The 19,455-nt window shown below is 38.5% G+C and overlaps 1 protein-coding gene across 2 annotated transcripts in view; it reads right to left on the bottom strand.

The window, feature by feature from the left end:
• The window catches only part of Gria3 (glutamate ionotropic receptor AMPA type subunit 3), a 263,616-nt gene that overhangs the window by 44,411 nt on the left and 199,750 nt on the right, over positions 1-19,455 (bottom strand). For both annotated transcript variants that reach the window (XM_038316290.1, XM_038316291.1), the window contains exons 11-12: positions 11,398-11,774; positions 145-343 (exon numbers count right to left, since the gene is read on the bottom strand). In XM_038316290.1, coding sequence (XP_038172218.1) covers positions 145-343; positions 11,398-11,774 — 576 coding nt within the window. The remainder of the gene's footprint in view (positions 1-144; positions 344-11,397; positions 11,775-19,455) is intronic.

The raw sequence follows: 19,455 nt of genomic DNA on the forward strand, positions 1-19,455 counted from the left end.
ACAACTAAGCACAACAGTATTTAAGACACCGTCCTTTGATAAAAATGTCCACTTTCCTACAAGCCTCACTTAAAAATACTGCAGAGTTGTCTTTGTGAAGCTAAAATGAAAACCAGCAGGCTGAATTAACGGCAAAGCACTTACTCTGAAAAATTCCTTTGTCGAACCAGAGTCCAGGGTCCCATATGCAATTTCAGTCTGCTTGGCTAAATCTTCAGCACTCTCAATGGGGGACACCATCCTCTCCACAGTCAGAAAAGCAGCAAGGTTTGCAGTGTAGGAGGAAATTATGATCAGGGTGAAGAACCACCAAACCCCTCCAACAATGCGCCCAGAAAGTGACCTACAAAACAAAACAGAGACAAGTCCAGACCCAGAGGGCCCAGATCTCAGTTTTTTTTTAAATCATTGTCTTTACTTATAGAAAGAAGATTGATTTTTATCATAGGCAACAAAGGAGGGAAGTGATGATGCAATGCAATCAAAACAACAGCTAAAGCTCACGTGTTGACCACACCATGGATATGATGATGACATATGGGCAAACACCCTTTGGGCCTCTCCAAGTTTTCTCTAGTTTGGATTTTGAATGTCTCCCCAAAGAGTCCTATGCTGAAAGTTTGGTTGCTAGTCTTTTTGTTGTGCTATTGGATCATTTAAGTGGTGGGATTTAGCTAGAGAAAGTTAAGTCACAGGATATGGTGTCCTTGACTGGAATGATAGGACCTAGTCCCTCCTCTCTCTCTCTTGATTCTTGGCCACCAGGAAGTGAACAGGGCTCACCAGCCACATGCTTCTGTCAGAATGTATTGCCTCACCAGATGCTCAAAGAAAAGGGGCCAAGTACTTATGGGCTAGAAATCCATGACCATGAGCCAGAGTAAACATTTCCGCCTTGCAGTTGGTATTTCAGTGATTCAAGACTAGCCCAGATTGAAAATCCAACCTTTCAGTCACATAAAATGCCTTTCTCTTAGCCTTTCTCATTTATAATTTCATATGACATGTTTGCTTTCTATGACCTTTTCTGGGAACAAATATGGAAGAACGAACACTGTGATCTACCCAAGATCAATGACATCAAAGCTTGGGTGATAATACCTAGATGTCTGAACTTCTAATATTGCACAAGTGATTATACTTGTGGTCAATTTAGGGATCAAGTGACATAAAGCAACATGCAAAAGACAGGATCACAAATCTTTTCACATTTGAAGAGAAATGGGAAGACACTGGCAAAGGAGCACTGTTAATTTGAGTTCCATAAACTAATGTTGACACAGCTCTTTTGTAGAGCTTGTCACCCATGAGGCATGGAACCAAATGATAATGTTCCTTTTCATCTTCACATAAATGGTTAATGAGTATCAGGAGATCAAAACACTTTCCCTTCACACATGGGGATAGTCCTGAGTGAAGAAAGTCCCTCTATCATATGGGTTGAGAGGTATCAAAGGGCTACTTTCTTCTTCTGAAATCCTAAAACAAAGAAACCCATCCTACCATAGATTTCTTTATTGTTCAAACCACCCTCTATGTCGGCTATTGTCAACATTATGGATGGAATGACCCTTTGGCAGGGGCTGCATATCAGATGCAATTTGTAGCAGTAGCAAAGTTGCAGTTATAAAGTAATGAAAAGAAGTTTATGGCTGTGGGGGTCAGCACAACATGAGGAAGTATATTAAAAGGTCGAAACATTAGGAAGGTTGGAACCACTGCTCTGTGTGCTCTTCTGTGCTCTAATGGTATTCAGTTAGTGTGGAAATGATGGGTAAGTTTTAATGACTTGAACTTTTCCTTCAATGTTTTGATTTAATTATCAGGGACTGTAGCCAAATATGGATAAATTTTAAAAGGAAAATTTTGTCAACATTACTGTTTGTTGGCTTTATGGGTAGGGTTGCTACAATGTAGATTCAGGATATCTCCTTGCCCATGAATAGATGATTCCTAGGTATCATTGGTGATTCTGTTGCAGGTGATGAACAGACATCAGCTTTGCCTGTGTATCAAGAACATCTGCTTGAGTCAAATCAAAACAACACAACAGCAAAACCCAAACCAACAAAGACATCAGAGCAAAACAAAAACCTTGCTGAGAGTCTTCTCTAGACAAGTTCAGGGTTCTGGGTGTTGGCATATTTTATAAAAATTTAAGAGTCTAATTAGAGTTGTAAGTTATATCCCTCCATCACAAGTGCTCCTCATTGAGAGGGGCTGTGGAAAGTCAGAGGGCAACAGATGCTCAACAATGGGTAATGACTTGTGATTAGGAATCTTCACTTCTTTTGCAGTATTGCTGGAGGCTGGTGTGGTCTGTAGAAATTGAAATCAGCTCTGTAGGGTTTTATGAAACATTGCCACATTATCATTAGTCTAGTTCTAGTGCGGAGCATAGTTCCATCCTGGCTAGCTATGTTCTTCCACGCCTAGAGAAGCTCACAGAAAGAGCACCCACTCTGTTAGAAAGTAAAGAATAAGCGTAGGTGCCTGGCACATCTCCAGGCTCTGTGGGAAGAGGGCAGTTCTGGGCTGAGAACTGACAAATCCAGTTCTTCTCTGCATGTACTATGATTTTACCACTCTGAAGCAAATTCAAATTCCTGTGTCCCAAGATAACCCCTTGCTCTTAGCATGTGGAAAATTCAGCTGTTTATGGGAAACAGTCCGATAATTCTAGTGAGTGTTTTGATAAATAATAGTACTATTTACTGGTTAATTATAAAGTATCTATTTGATTATCTTCTAAGTCTGCAGTTTCTGTTGGTCTCTGGATGCCTAAAACACAGTCAAATATAATTACTCTAGCTTTTTAGATGTGAAAATCTGCTTTGAAACAGATTTCTTTCCAGCTAATAGCTACATCCTTACAATTGCATCTGGAAACATTTCTCTTTAAATCAGAAGAGATTAAACACATCTGCATGAGTCAGAAAAGAATGTGTCGCCCTTCCTAATGCTAAAAGTATACAGAATATTTCAACTAGGAATTTAGACATTTTCATAATTATCTTCATGCTTGACATATTCAAATTTTAAACACATAGACATATCTGACTCTGAAAATTACTTTACTGCACAGAATATTAATGCTTCAAAATGGCATCCATGGCAGTAGGGTAGTAAAAACGATAAAACAAGTTGTCACTTATTGAACAAATCCTTTGTGACAAACTGTTCTAATTGCCTTATACGTACCAACATTTTACATCTTCCATCTCTGTTGGCCAGGACTGTGTTACAGATAAGCAAGCTAGGGCATCTTATAGATGAAAAAACTGATACAGAGAGGAAAATCAGAAAATAAAACGTCTGTATTTTCATACTAGGAAAGAAATTTCCAGGACTGACGGTATGGCTCAAAAGGTAAAGGTACCTGTTAATTAGGCTTCCATACCTGGGAACCACATGGTGGAAGGCTAGAACTGACTCCCACAAGTTATTCTCTGACCTCCACATACACACTATTGAATACACACACACACACACACACACACACACACACACGCACGCACGCACACACACACACACACCCTTCGACTCACTCGTAAAATAAAAAAATAAATGAATAAGAATAGGAGATTTAAAAACCTAAGAAGAGAGACACCCAGATATTTTGTAGTATAAAATAAACAGGGTTTGCATAAGAAAATTTATAAGGGTGTGAAAATAATAGATTTTGTCAATTATTATTTGTTGTTCATTTGGACTGCACCTGTAAAAGTCATCCTGATGTGGAATGATGGGTTTTGCTGAAGCCTTAGTTTGGAGTAATTCCAGACTTGTAGTTTGCTATGGGAAGAGGTATATTACGCTATGAATACTAATGACAGTTTATGCATTGCCTGCTTGAAATGTGGAGGAAAATACAGGAATTTATGGAAATTACATTGTGTCATTTTATTGAGGCTAATGGACTGTAGCCATGTCTGTCTGGTTTTAAATCAGGCCTGCACATCATAATCTGGTTATTTTGGCCACCTCAGTACTGACTCAGAGCAGTGTGTGGCTTATCAGAATGACTCAGCTGAGATCGGTTGTTGACATGACCAAACAGAAGCCAAAGTGCAAAATGGCCAATTTTGTGCCTTCTTGTCTACTGGTTATTAACTTTGGCGATTATGTTATTTCATGGCGTACAGTCAGATCTCTGCATCCTCCTGATCCACATTTACATGGTCAACCTGCTGCAGATTGAAAATATCTGGGAAAATGCTATCTTTCTGAAATACGGGCAGACATTTCCTCTTGAGATTCCCCAAACAATAGCCAAACAACTATTTTCTTAGCATTTACATTGTTTTAGGTGCTTTGATTCATTTGAAAATGATTTTCTGTGCATGGGAAGATGTACATATATTACATGCGAAAACTCTGTGCCATTTGATATAAGGGATTTGAGCACGTGCAGGGTTTGGCATCTGACAGGGGTCCTGGAACTAATCCATCATGTTGCAAGGAATGCTGGTATGGATGGGTATGGCAAATTTGAGAGAATATTCTTATAGAAATAATAAAATAGCCTTACAAATCTAAACAAATAGCTTCTGTGCGGTTAGTATAGAATGCAAACGATTGTATTTGATAATGTCTCCTTAAGACAGAAGTAGATTTGACAAAGGCTTTGGTGAAATTTACATCAACCCTCTTCCATTTTCTTGCCATACATGCTTAAGTCTTTTTACTAGGAAAAATGCAGTGGAGCCCATGGGGAAGAAGCTCCACAAGCAGTTTTGTATTTCCCTTTTTTTTTGCATTAGTAAAACTACAGCTGCTTAAGCCCACATTTCACATAGAGACTATACAAAAAGTGACTGATGGGTCAACCCCATCACATTTTATAAAGGATCTATTAAAATAAGACAAGACTTTATAGTTGAATTAGAAAGACCTATCATTTCTCAGTACCTTTCTTTCCATTAATGCAGCTGCAAATTGCTTAACATTCATTTCAAGTAGTTTTGTTGCACAAGACAGATCTCAAGGTTAGCATAATGAAATGGCTGTAAAATGCTGCACACTTATGTTTCTAAAACACAAAATAGTGTGTATGTCATACCTTTGACAAAAGGGTAAAAGGTTTGAAGTTAATGAAAATAAATTAGTACCAAAAGAAAAAAACACATGCAAAATATTGTCAAATATATATATCAAACAATAGATAATGTTCTTTACTGTAATAATAAGAAACTGGAGTCCATACATTAATAATAAAGTGTATTTTATGACATCTGAAATGACAATAAAAGTGAACTATGGACCATAACCTTCATCTTGTAAGTAAATTTTGAATCTGCACTATCCTAGCTTTATGAGATGGCGAGGGGTAACTAAGCCTTTGCCTTCGTTTAAATTCTTTATCATTCTTCTCTTCTCTTCCTAAAGTATGCATGATTTCCATTCTCCATCACAATGCCAGGACGGTGATAGGCTCTTTTAAAATTGTGCAGAATAAATTTTTGTTTCTTACAGTCGTCTCTGATGGAAATAGATAACCACACCCCAAAGACAGAAAACTGCAGCTTTCAGCCAGAGTCATGAAATTGTTGTCAAAAAAAAAAAAAAAATCCTGCCTTTACATTATTCACGTAACACTGCATTGCCACTGCTGGGATGTGAGTTTGTAGCGGGATGAAGAGTAGCATACACTATGAAAGGAAAAGGTACATCACGTAAGATGCAGCTCGAACTCCTAAGACCTTTTGTTATTCTACACACCTTTTCTTTTAAAGGAGGACCTTTGTGTGGAGAGCCCATGTCTAACTGTGACAGAGCCCCTGCCTACTTCTTCAAAGGACTTGCTATCTTGAAAACTTAATAAAAAATACCTTTGGAATAATATGTACTCAGTAATGAGGTCCAAGTTTGTCTATCCTTTGCTCTCCAGTTTCCTTTTGGTCATATTCCCAGCCTTCATGTCTTCCACTTGGCTCACTCTCAAGTATTCCCTGCAGCTTCACAGAAAGTCAGCAGGGGGAGCATTTGTCTGGACTTAGACTCTAGATGGCACAAGTGGCTCTATCAAAGTTTCACAAAGGAAACATATTTCAGAATTTAGAAAGTTATACTCTCTTGTCAATATGAGCAACACATTATGGAACACCACGCTCACGACACTTTGGAGAAATGGAATCCTTAAAAGCACTAGATGGGCTCAAAAAGGAGAGGCTTGCACTGCGCTATCAACCAGCAGTTTTAGGAACTTTGACCAAATGCAATATTAATGAGTATATACACTACACTAGGATGATTAGAAGAATCCAATTTCATAATAACAATAGCTAACATTTATTGAGCTTATAGGCCAAGGACTGTGCTTTGCATTTTATTGATGAGAGACCGAGGTTTAGCTGGGCTTAGTAATTTGCCCCAGGTTACACAACCCCCAGAGCAGCCTTGGAATACAGTGAAGGTAACTTTAGCACCTCCTGCTTAACTGCTCCACCCTCTCCATCTGGCTGTCTCCCCTACCCTGTCTGCCCCCCCCCCCCCCCCAGTGCACATTCAGGATGAAGAGGGTTAATCTGAATGCTTTCACACCCTCTCTGGACTTCCCTGATAAATCAGTTGATGTATGACTATAACCTTGGCTTATTACATTGATTACCTTCTTTAATGTTGACTCAGCCTACAGCTTCGTGTAGAACAAAGTAATTCACTCTGAACAGTTCAAATATCAAAATTAATATCGATGAAGAATCTCTAAGTTTCTGGGTAACTGTCAATAACTGTATTTGATGGCAACGGAATGATGCCTGCAGTTTCCTTATAATGCCTTATTGCTGGTTTTGCAGCCTTAAGCTCTGAGCGAGCACACGTTCAGCAGCGTTATGAATGCCCACTGCCCACTTTACTTAACCATGAGTGCTGCATTTCTTTAGGGACAGAAATGGGAAAACAGTTTTGGTACCTAAGCATGAAGGGACCTAGGAAACCAACAGCGTCCCTTCAGACTGGCAGTATGACGGAGTTGTGGAAGCAATTGCACTACTGGCTCTTAAAAATCTCTGTGAAGTTGTGTTCCTTTGTGTCTGCTCTCTGGGAATGACTGTAGTCTATGATATGAACAAGGAAGCATTTAGTGGAAAGAACAATGGTTTGGAGATTGGAGTTAGGGTTGAGTTCTAGCTGGCTTCTCAGTGTGACTAGGCAAATTCACAAATTATTTAACCTGCGCCACTTTCTTCAACTTAAAAGTAAGCATGATGCCAATACTGTGGCAGTGGTTTAAAGATTAAGATCCAGATGAGAGTGTAGATAATTTGTCCACACACAGTGGGAGTTCGGGGAAGGTTGGGCAGCAGCAGTTAGGTTGATTTTTCTCTGACATTTCTTCCTGTTCTAATACTTGTTAATTCTATTTTTAAAGATAATCTCAAGGATAAATCCTTGTTTTACCTCAGTTTTGATGAAAGTGACAGTGTATAGTCTATACTCACATTCTTGGCTTTCTAGAGAGTTTGTACTCTGAGCGAGGTCATTAAGCAAAGTATAGTGCTGATGCTTACAGCAAAAGCAACCACACATCTCACAGTGCAACTACACTATTGTCAGGACTTTCTAAATCTGCTATATTACAGTGATACACAGTTGATCCCAAATATATACTCCATCAATAGAGCTCACAAGACAAGAAGAAGCATGTTTCTTTCTTTCTAGTGTATAATACACATGCTAAGAGGCATAATATTTTAGTAAAAGATTTAAAGAGACAATTTCTTTTGTAGGGCACAAAAGATGGTATCAGAGGAGTGATTCCTCATAGGTTAAGAAATATAGAGCTCCTGGAGGAAGCACAAAAAATAGTTGTTACACTAGACAAATGTTCTATAGGCTTTATGCCCTTAGTGAGTTGAATCATGACCAGCTTTAAAAACAATTCAACAGGACAGAAAGATCTCAGCATGCATAGCATAGCACGTGGGTAATGTCTGGTATAATTTTGCTCATATACGTTTATATATATTGATTTAAGATGGAAAATTCTTTCTTACTATGGGTCATGTTAAAAAATTGGAAGCTGGTGCTGTATTGATGGCTCGGTGGTTAAGAACACTGACTGCTCTTCCAAAGGACCCAGGTTCAATTCCCAGCACCCACATAACAGATCACAACTGTCTGTAACTCCAGTTTCAGGGGATCTGGCACACTGTCTGTAATTCCAGTTCCAGGGGTTCTGCCATCCCCATGCAGCAAAACCCCAACAATGTACATAAAAAAATAACAAAATCTTTTTTTTAAAAAATGGAAGCCATTACACTATATGATGACCCCTTGAGCAGCATACTAAAATCTCTACCATGGAAAGAAAAGGCATTTGCTATATTTCAGGGTGACAGAAAAGCCATAGTTGAAATTTTGCCACCTGAAATTAAAACAAAACCCCAAACTGGTCAAAATTGTAATTTTCGGTGTCAGCTTTGGTTCTTATTTAATGAAGTAATGTGCATAAATACTTGTAAAAACAGCTTTTGAAGAGACCTGTTTGAGTATGCAACATAGTAGGCAGCACTCCAGTGGGAATATCACAAATGTAGTTTTGAAAATTGACTTATAGAAACCAAGAAAATCGCCAGCCCTAATGATTCTTCAGCATTGTTTCAATGCTGATTACCAGCCATGTTAGAAATCTTTCAATTATGGACTCATTCAGAGGCCACAGTCTCTTGAAGTGACTATTTCACAAAAAGCGAAAAGAAACTAGGAAATCAAATGAACTCCCTGATGATATCACAAAATGACACATTCTGAACACAAAAGGAACAGGAAATGGAATAATTTGAAGAACCCAACCAAGCAGATTGAGGGTGGCATTCTTTTTAATAGAAAAATGGGGAAAGGAGTAGTTTGGATGAATGAGGCTGGAAAGCCCCACACAGGCGATTCTAAAAAGCGGTCAAAGATGGCTACCCAGTCAGTTACGTTTTACTGTAAATGTTTAGTGCTCTCAAAGACTATCTCACAAAGAGATATGCTGTAAAAATGATCTGGCTATTCTGAATCCTTATATTCTATGTGTGTGTGTGGGGGGGGGCTGTATAGAGAAGAGAGGAAGACCTTTTGTGCCACCTTCAGGAACACTGTTCAACCCCTCCTATGAGATGGGGTATATTATTAGTTTACAGCTTACTAATTAGGCTAGATTGACAGGTCAGTCAGCTCCAGGGATCACCCTATGTTTACCTTGCCAGCACTAGTTTTAGAAGGGTTCTGGGGATTGAACTCAAGTCTTCACGAGTGAAAAGGAAGCACTTTATGGGTTAGGTTATCTTTCCAGCCCCAAGTCCTTAATTTCTAACTGAAAATCCTTGTATATTTACATTATTGATTCTTGTCAAATATCTGGATTAATGTTTAATTTGGCTAAAGTTGCAGTGTTTTGTTTGATAATTTTTAGTGTGTGTACTGTGTATGTGCTCTAGTGTGTGTGTTTGTGTATGTGTGTGTGTGAGAGGAATATATAATATATATATATATATATATATATATAGAGAGAGAGAGAGAGAGAGGGATAGGGTAGGTTGTATGTGTACAGTGTATGTATGCAGGGCATTCATGGGAGTGCATGGGTGTCTTAACAAGCAAAGGCCAGAGCAAGATATTGGTATCTTCCTTTATCTTTCTGCATGTTATTGACTTGAGATGTTGCCTCTCACTGAAACTGAAGCATAGCCTATGCTGACTGGCCAGTGAGCTCTCAGGATTTGCTTGTTCCCCCACAATGCTGGGGTTATAGGCAGGCACGGTCATGCCTGGCTTTTTATGTAGGTGCTGGCTAATTAAACTTAGGTTCTCATGCTTGCATACTAAGTGCTGTTATCCACTGGAGTCATTTCCCTAATCCCTCAATAATGCTGATGATTATAAATATGGCATATTCAGTTAGAATAGTGCATGAATTCACTACCATTTGTGATTAGGTTAAGTTAATCTGATATGTTGGCGAGGCTCAGGACATTCACCTTCATCATTTCTTCAGGTCCTGGAGGTCTTGTATATGCTAGTTAAGCTCTCTACTGAGCTACATCCCAAACCATGCTCAATATTTTCAATAGGTTTGCTAAGTTTGCATCCTATACCATCCACCAGTATAAGTATTAATATTCATGAGAATCATATTTGCTCAACCGTTTAAGTAAATGTAGAGTTCTGTAGCCATGGCAATCTATTTTGGAGCATTTTCATATCACTCCCATCAGCTCCCCCATGTCCATTTGTAGTTAATCCTTGCAGGGTCAGGAAAAGGCTGAGACAGGTAAGATGCATGCCCCACAAGCAAATGTTAGTAGGTGTCAAGCTCTTATCCAGACAAACAGCATTTTAGTACTGTTTTTTTTTTTTAAATCAAATAGAAAAAAAATTTGTAATGAAGAAGATATGAGAAACTTATATAAGTTGTTTCTGACTCTTGTACTTGTTCTGCTCAGGTGTACTTGCTGGACTCTAATCCTGCCTTTGTTATCTTTTTTCCTTCTCCCTTCAAACTCTGGTCATCACTAATTGTCCATTTTGTCCCTATAAATTTGTCTATCTGGGATAAGCAGAATGATCTATGCTGGGACATTTAACAAATACAGTTCAGTGGTATGTGGCATTTTGTGTTTAAAGTATTTCCCTTTGGCATGTTTTCAAGGTTCATCTGAATTGTTAGTACAACATTAGCATTCTGTTCTTTTAATTGAGTAGTGTGCCACTGAATGGATACACCACAATTTCTTTATCCATTTCCCAGTTTAACACTTGCTTTGTTTCTATCTTTTGTCTGTTAAAACTAAAGCTAAAATGAACATTCATTCCTTTTACTCTGAGGGTACAATAGCAGTAAAATTGTTGTGTCACATTTTAATTCTATGCCAAACTTTATAAGAAATGGCTAGACTACTTTCAAATGTGGCTGCATCACTAAGAGCCACACTGATTTTCTGCTGTTTTGCTTTTTTGAGAAATTCTACAGTTTCATCTAAGAAACTTGAGTAGATACAAAGTTCTAGGCAGTCTGAGAGCAAAATAAAAAGACAATATTAATAGAGGAAGGATTTTAAAGAAATGTTCTCTCTTCTTTCAAATCTTGTCTAGACTCAGTCTCTTGACAAAGGAGAAAATGTTTCAGCTCAATTAATGAGGAAACTTTCAGAGTAACATTATGTGCCCATTAATTTTACCCAGAGTTTGTGTATTTATGAACACTGTAGCAAACCTTTGGTGTTCAAAGCATCACCAGAGACACACTCACCTCATGAACATAAGCAAACAAAATGACTTGATGGTAATTTGTCATTGGATGGAATGGTAAATGAAAGAACTCTGAAGTTGACGCAGGCGCACAGCAGATGGACATGAATGGAGTGTGACCACAAGATACAAGTAGGTATTCTGCATTACACACAAACAAACCTTGGAGAAATATCACATCCTTGCTGCATAAAAGCACCCAAGGAAAACCAAAGACTGTTAAATATTCCAAATTCGTTCGGAGGATCAGGAGGGCTTTGTGGGTCACGAGGTTCTTCATTGTTGTCTTCCAAATGCCATTCATAAGGGCTAAATCTGCTGACCAGGAAGAGAACTACACTGACTCCAATGTAAGCGAAGACAATGCACATCCATATTTCGTAAGCTAAAGGATCCAGGAATGAAAATACGCCTGGTTTGGATTTCTGAGGCTTCTTTATCATGATGGAGATTCCCAGGCTCATAAATGGCTTTGAAAAATCTATGACTTCTTCACGGACCAATGTTATAGTGAGTGGAGCAACAGCTATATCAGCTCTCTGAAAAACAAAGACACATAGCACTTTTAAGGCAGCTTTCTTTTATCATTTGTCATTTACTAACTGTTTTTGGTTGAAATATAATATATTCCATCACAATAACCAGCCAATTTGTCAATGCTAAGATTAGAGAGACAAGGTCATTCAATGGGTTCTAAATTGCTTTAGTTGATGGTGAAATAAGGAAAAAGGTCTTTTGTCCTCTGAAACATATTGGCTTGGGGAAACTAATTCCATGGCCTCTAATTTCTTTTTTGCTAACTCACACCACCTCAACTTTTACTTCTTTGTGACATATCTAATTTAACTTTTCTTATTTTAATATTCATGTTCTTATGCTATCTCCCTTATTTGACTGTATTTTTTGTGCATGGTGTACAATAACCTTCATTTCTTATATTTTTTCCTTTTCCTTTGCGGTATTCAGTATAAGTCTTGGTTACTGCCTTGTCTGTTATAATATGTATCATCTGATGACAGGAACCCAGTCTTTTGGTTTTGTATCTGTTATTGAGGTAGATTGATTCAATATTAAAAATGTAGATTCCTTAAATAGTTGTTGATTGTTGAACACAATAGATGAAAATATGCAACATTTCTGAATCGGAGATACAAGGATAAAACAGCTACTAGAATATATATTAATTTATTAAGTAAGCTATCTTGTCTGGTGATAAATATAAGTACCACATTCATGCATGTCAGATTGATAAATAAATGTTAGCAGTGCACTGAATAATTAACTCATCATGTAAAGTCACGTATGCCACCTTTTTATATTATTCTCCTGAAAATAAGGCATTAGATTTTTCTGCACTTATTTCTTCTACAATTGTTACTTTAGAATGATAGTGGGTTTTAGTGTGGAAAGAGGCTTTAAAATGTATATGTGGGAAAATATATGACTAGGGGATGACTTAAGTATGGTATATCAGTTATGCAGTAAATTACTAAGTAGGTTCAGAGTTTTCTGTGATAAATATAGTTATGTTTCAATATCTTTACCTGTGGGGAGGGATGGAACATGAATGATGAAGCTTAAACTAAAGTACATTTACCAAAAAATGATATTTACTTTGGTGAATTGTACAGGGCAACTCAAACCACTTGAGAAGTGCTCCTTATTTAAGGGGAAATGCAGATGATGAACAGTTGGTCACATTTATTGAGTGCTTACTCTGAATGAGGCACTGTGCCAAGCACTTTGTACATATTATTTTACTTCATTTTCCCAGCAACCTTGAGGTTGATACAATTACCATTCTCTCTTCAAATAATGTACATTTTAACAGACAAGGCGGTAATCAAGGCTTATACTGAATACTTCACGGGAAAGAGAGGCTGAGATTAGACCTCTGGTACTGAAATTTGGATCCACTCTCTTAACCAGCCTCCTCTTCTTCAATTGACACTTGCATATGTGTGCTACATACTATAGTACTTTGGTCTACAATCAGTGAGTTCTTTGATGATGCAGCTCTTCTGTAAGTAACTCCTGTAAGTAACCCCAATTAAAAACTTTGTTTTGCCGAGATGGATGTTGGTGGAATTGTTGCTTTTGCCTGTCATTGGTACTGTACTGGGGATAAGTAGCCATTTGTTCAAGTCTTCCCAAGGAAAGTTATACAATACTTATTCAGTTGAAATCATAGGCAGTTCTGTTTATCAAAAACCATCCCTCCACTTTTTAATTCTTCTACCACCCTATCCATATTGCACCTCTACCCACCACCATCAATGGTCTTGAAACTATGACTTAATTTATCTCTGAATTAAAGCAGTGCTTTTGCTTTAGGATTTAATTTGTAGTCCTTCTGACTTACTGCAATTATTTCTTGAGCTGTAAACTTGGTTGCCAGACTCAGACATATCCTGTCAGACATCAGTTGCTCATGTGACATTACTGGGCTTTTGCATTATATACTCTTTCCTTTGGCTCTCTGATACTAAAGACTACAGGCTCTCTTCCTACCTCTCTATATATTCTTTGCATATTTTTCCTTCCTAGTTTTCATTCTCCTCCAAGGTGTATTTTGTTTTTCCAGAAGTGTCTGGTTTAGGAGGTAATCACTGAAGGTTTGTGGAATAAGACAGATCATTTAAGGTTCTGTCCCTTATTTTTCTTCTTTCAACATTATCATCTAAGGCTTCAACTCTCATCATATTGCAGTTAACTCCTTATTTCAGTTCCACACTGAAGATGAGATGGGAGCCAATGACAAATTTTTACCTATTTTATCCTTTGGTTAAGGGCTACACCTGGTCATAGGAACAAAGACTGCTGATAAGAATGGAATTGGTCAGAAAGCTACACAAGGTTTTTGGCAAAGACAGCTTGAATCAGCTAGAGTTTTGTCAGGCCAAGATAATTCATACATAAAGGCACTTCCTCTCACTGCCAACATGTTTCTGCCTCCCGCTTGGAGGATACAAATACGCATATAATGTAAGTTCCCATTTGATCTTATTTGAATTTAATTATGTAATTTAACTAGTTTTTTCTTTCCCTTTTAAATCATGTAACTCTTGGTCCTTCTGGGAGAAATTGCTATTATTTTTTCTGTCTTTAAAGGTAGTAGTAAGAGGATATTTGGTGTAAAAATAATCACTTTATTTGTACTGGATTTAAGGGAACTGAGCTCTTTTCAGTTAAGTACAGAATGGAAAATTGAGGCACTTGCTCCCCTTTAAATGGAAAACTATACCCCACTCTATATTTGGGAGCATTTGCTTGGAGGAAAGGGAATGGGGAAAAGGTGTAATTATATTATAATCTCAAAAAGAAAGAAAGAAAAATGAGATAACAGTTGAAATATAAAAACAAAATAAAATAAAAATACCCTTACCAAAAAAACCCACAAAAGAAAACTAACTCAGTAACTGCAACACCCACCACATGGTGAGCACACCAAACACTAATGAAAGATGACTAGACAGAGCAGGAATGATGGTTCATTGTCTAGTTCCTAGGAACTTTTAACAAAAGAACAGATTCCCAAAGGAGGTCATTCTGAGTTTAAAATACTTTTGAATCACACACACACACACACACACACACACACACACACACACATATATACACACTCTAATGGAAGATGGTGTTAAATATGGGCTCATTCAATTCTCACTGATGTTGTGACCTGGGTCTAAAACAAGAATTTCTAATGTAATGTATATTTAAGAACTCATAATAAAGACCTATAGATTGAAAAGGACAAAGGGATAACTGCAAGTAGCTAGAAGAAGGATCTACCAATAACAGGTAAGAGAGCTGCTGATTTAGCCTCTAGGACAATAAGATTTGTGGTAGACTGAGAAGTTCTTACTTTTTCTCTTGTGTCCTTGGTGAAAGACAAGTCACAGAACTGGCACACGAGCTCAGAACCAGCCTTGGAGACTCCTTTGCCCTCTCCTCCCACTACTCTTCCCTCCATATTACAAAATACATCTGTGACAGTGGGTTATTTCAGAGCTTATGAGCCACCGGTCACAATGTCTGTGAAATAATCAGTTTGATTATTAACGGGAATGTGGAGGAACAGACTACTAATAGTGTCCAAAAATCCTCAGTTAGCTCTCTTGGGTATGCCATGGCAGACGGACGAAAGAGGCTACTTTAAAGGAAAATGAAAGATACTAAAATAGGCAACCACCCAAATGAAATCCTCTTTTAAAATATTTGTATTTGTTATGCATACATGCATATAGCATGTGTGGATCAAATCCACCACCCTGAAATCCCTCCCTTGGTATTTGTTCTTAATGCAAGTCAGCTGTGTCTGGAGTCAAGCTTGAAGAATTATGGCTAGGACTATGTAGCAGGTGAGCCTCTGGTTTAATAATCAAGTGTCTCTCTTCTGGTGTCCCAAACCACTCAAGCAGCCTTTTGTCATCAAGCCTATGCTGGTAACTGCAGCAGGAAAGTCACTTTTAGAACCCTAGGTGGGTAAGTGCTTGATATGAGTGTGCTCCAGGTGACAGAGGAAACTCAGCAAATGGTAAGAGCTGGGGGTGGGGGGGGGGAGGCTCTACCAGTGTTTTTACTTGCATTTTGACTACTTAAAGGATTTTAATCAAGCAGTTTAAGAATGGTTGTGTGGGCTCAGAAACACACTAAATTAGGTTTGATTTTTTTCCCAATTTAACCAGTGGCAAACCCAAGCAACTGCATTATTGGAGGGGATTTAGCTTGAGGGGATTTGTAATCGTTCTCATAGGTGGGTGGCCAAAGTTGTCAGTTTCCTAAGATCTAAACCCCGACAGACTCCTATGCACAGGGACCACACACTTAAGGAGCGGACGAGCTTTAAGCGGAGATGACATTTAGTTTAACTGTAATTTTACAAATTGTTTGAGCTGTAAGGCTTGTTACATCTTAAAGTATTTTCATCTGATTATCTGATATAAAATTCGTATCCCGTTTGGAGATTATGTTTGAGCAGGAGCTTGTCAGCCATGGTTTCAGAGCACTTTCTGATAGCAGGGGACAAAGGAAGAAAGGAGGAGATGTATCACACAGACCATACCATATACTATGTAAGAGGAGCAGATGTGATCTCCTCCCTGCTCCCCGACAAGGCATAAAGTGCTAGTGGCCTTGGGCAGACATTTTCCCCAGAAAATTTAAATGTGTTAGAAAAAGAAGTGGAGCAGAATGAAACTGGACAATAGGAATATAATTGCTGTGTGTTGGGGACACGGATTAAACTGCTTTATTGGCTGTAGTCTATGAGATGTTTGTTGTCTGCCATTGTTAAGATCTGGAGGAAAGGGATGAGGCCTATTTAAATCAGTGAAACAACAAGCAGGGTCACAACAGGATCTCCTCATTTCTTTATCCAAAACAGATGTCCCAGTATGGGTCTATTGATTTGGACTCCTTGTCCTTGGGGAGCTGTGGGATTTAAAGACCCAGTGAAGATAAACGGGCATCCCAGGAGCTGGAAAAAGGCCGTGTGATGCTAAATTTGGTTGGAAATATTTCCCTAACCCTCCGCTCAGAATAGCAGACTTTCATGTATCATTAATGCTCCTCCCTGGAGTCTACGTCCTTTCAGGAGAGGATCACTTTTTTTTTTTTTTTATCAAGTCATCAGTCCTTTCTGCTAGAGCCCAGTGTAATCAGAAGACTAGAAGTGAATGCATGGCATCTGTTATTGGATCCTTGCTTCTTTGCCTTTAACTGGAAGGACAGATTGACTTTCTGCCTTTGTTAACGGAAAATAAATCTATTATAGGATACTGACAATCCAAGGTAATTTCTTATAGGCAAAGAAACATCGGTGTAAATAGTTATCTTTGAGTTTCCATTTCTCCTGTGAGTGTGAAGCGGTCTGGGACAGCCAAGGACTGTGATCTGCAGTCAACATATGCCAATCCCATCTCCACTTCTGAGCCTCTGCTATCTTCTAAGTCAGATGAACCAATCTGAATAATATCTTTCCTGGCCTTTCTTAAAAGCAATCCCACGTACTCTTTATTCTTAGTTCTAGGTGCTAAGAACATAAGGAACGTGGCAGTGGCCCACTGGGAGGTGTCCTCTTCATAACTGGGGCTCCAATTTCGCTCTAGCCCATTTCTGTTTTTTTTTTTGTTTTTTTTTTTTTTTAAAAAAAACTTGTTAGGTCATATGTCTTCTCTGAGGACAGAGCTTCCCAGCTATTTACATTGTATTTTTAAATATTTCAAGAGGTAACTAGATATTTGTATTGCATTGTCCTAGAGGGCACATAGAAATGCAATAAGTATCTTGGATGGCATAGCACATAATCCAGCTAGAATTCAAGCCCTATACCCCAAAGCCAGGAAGAAATGGCATATCTGAGTGAACTAACATCAAGATACCCAGAAGTTGACAAGTTTAGTGAACTGATCCAATGTAAACCAGCAGACAGAGCACTCGGCCAGGCAGACTGGCATTTGAGTTGTCAAACTGTGACTTTTGTGATATTGTCAAAGTTTGCTACTACCCATTCTCCCTGAGAAATTCCTGTCACTGTTGTCCTCCATGAAGCTTCAATTTCTTGAGTTACTCAATGGGCAATAATGATGTTTAGTCCCTGGTGGATCTTCTAGTCATCTGTAAAAATGAATTAGATGTTTGGCTAAGAAATATTTAAAAATCCTGATAGCCACAAAATCTTCTTTGAGAATGCCCTCTTAAAACATTTGCTACTTGGGAGCAGTAAAAACTGGTGGTGTGTGGGCCATTTGAGCTGGAATGATTATTATATGGCAGTGTTACAGAAATCCAGCTCAAAAATCAAAATTGCCAAAGTCAGGTGGACAGTTTCAAGACCACGATGTACTGAAGGGCTTATGTAACGGGGCACATTGTATGCTGCTGACATTTGTTTCAAAAATAACCTTCTTAGAGATACAAGGTGCCCCAACATCAACATTGATTTGAATTTCTTTAGAGGAAAAAGGAAACATTCAGGAATCATTTGAAAAGAGACTAATTGACTTCTTTATTCTTCAACAAATTTAATTCCTTTTGACTTTTTCTTGGGACTTCGTGGAAGATACAGAAATGTCTCTGACAAAGCCTTCTCCAGCTCTGCCTTCCTTCACCATTTCCTGCTCTGATCCATGCTACATCCAAAAGGCCTAAGAGGCAACACTGGGAAGACAAGGCAGTGTCTATCTGGGTAGTTTTCCTGCTAAATGCAAGTAGTCCTTCCCTGTTCTTTTTGTCCATTAAGCAGTCTGGGAAATCATCAGAGCCCCCTCCCAGCACATACACACCCTCCCTTCTTCTTCTGAAGCAACTTGCAAACCACAAGAGGTCAGGTCTGTCAGATATGCAAGCCTGTGTTTTCATTTTTTTCTCTATTTCTATCATGAGCAGAGACATTGAAAACTTTCTAATGCCAAAAGATTAAAACTTCAACACTAAGGTGAGGGCACATTTAGATTATGATTTATCTGACAGCAAGCTTTTCCTCCATGCATGACAGGAAAGCCTAGTTTCTATATTCCTAGGTCTTAGAGGAAAGTGGAGTTTGACAGTACACTTCAGTGGATTGGTTTGCTGTCAGTTCTCCAGAATCACTTTGTATTATTCAGCTCAGAAAACATCAGAGACTTCTTCTGGGTCAGGAGAGGGGAGAGGATGTTCCTTTAAGAGCCCTCTCTGGTAGAAAGGAAAGCTCTTCCCCAGAGCAGCAGGGGAATGAGAGAAAGGCTGTTCCAGAAATTCACCTTTTCAAAATTGAGGAGATGAGGTCTGAATTACTAAACCAAGAACTCTGTACTTCTCGAATTCCCTCACTTACAAATAGATGAAATGGAAAGAAAAAGGGATGTGTAGAGATTAAACCATGCAGCAGAGAGGACATCCCAGGGGAGAAAGCAAAACACCACAAGAGAACTGCACTTGATCTAAACAATGTCGGGAAATCTCTTATCCTACATTATCATGTCTTGCTGAATGCTAGGAAGGCACTGGTCTATTTCCAGACCATGCCATGTTTCTTTGGAGACACTAGAGAGCTCTGACCATTTCAATTTGATGGGCTGTGGCCTTATGGACTACATCACATCAGATGACTGGAGCAGTAGATATTGACACCCCCCCCCCAATTTTTTTGGTCATGCTACTATAAAGCCTCAATAACTTCTCTCCATAATGGCTAAGGAATCAAATGCCTTTTACAATAAGGTTCAACTCTCATTCCAG

Source organism: Arvicola amphibius, chromosome X (assembly GCF_903992535.2).
Source record: "Arvicola amphibius chromosome X, mArvAmp1.2, whole genome shotgun sequence".
In the NCBI taxonomy this organism is placed as follows: Eukaryota; Metazoa; Chordata; class Mammalia; order Rodentia; family Cricetidae; genus Arvicola; species Arvicola amphibius.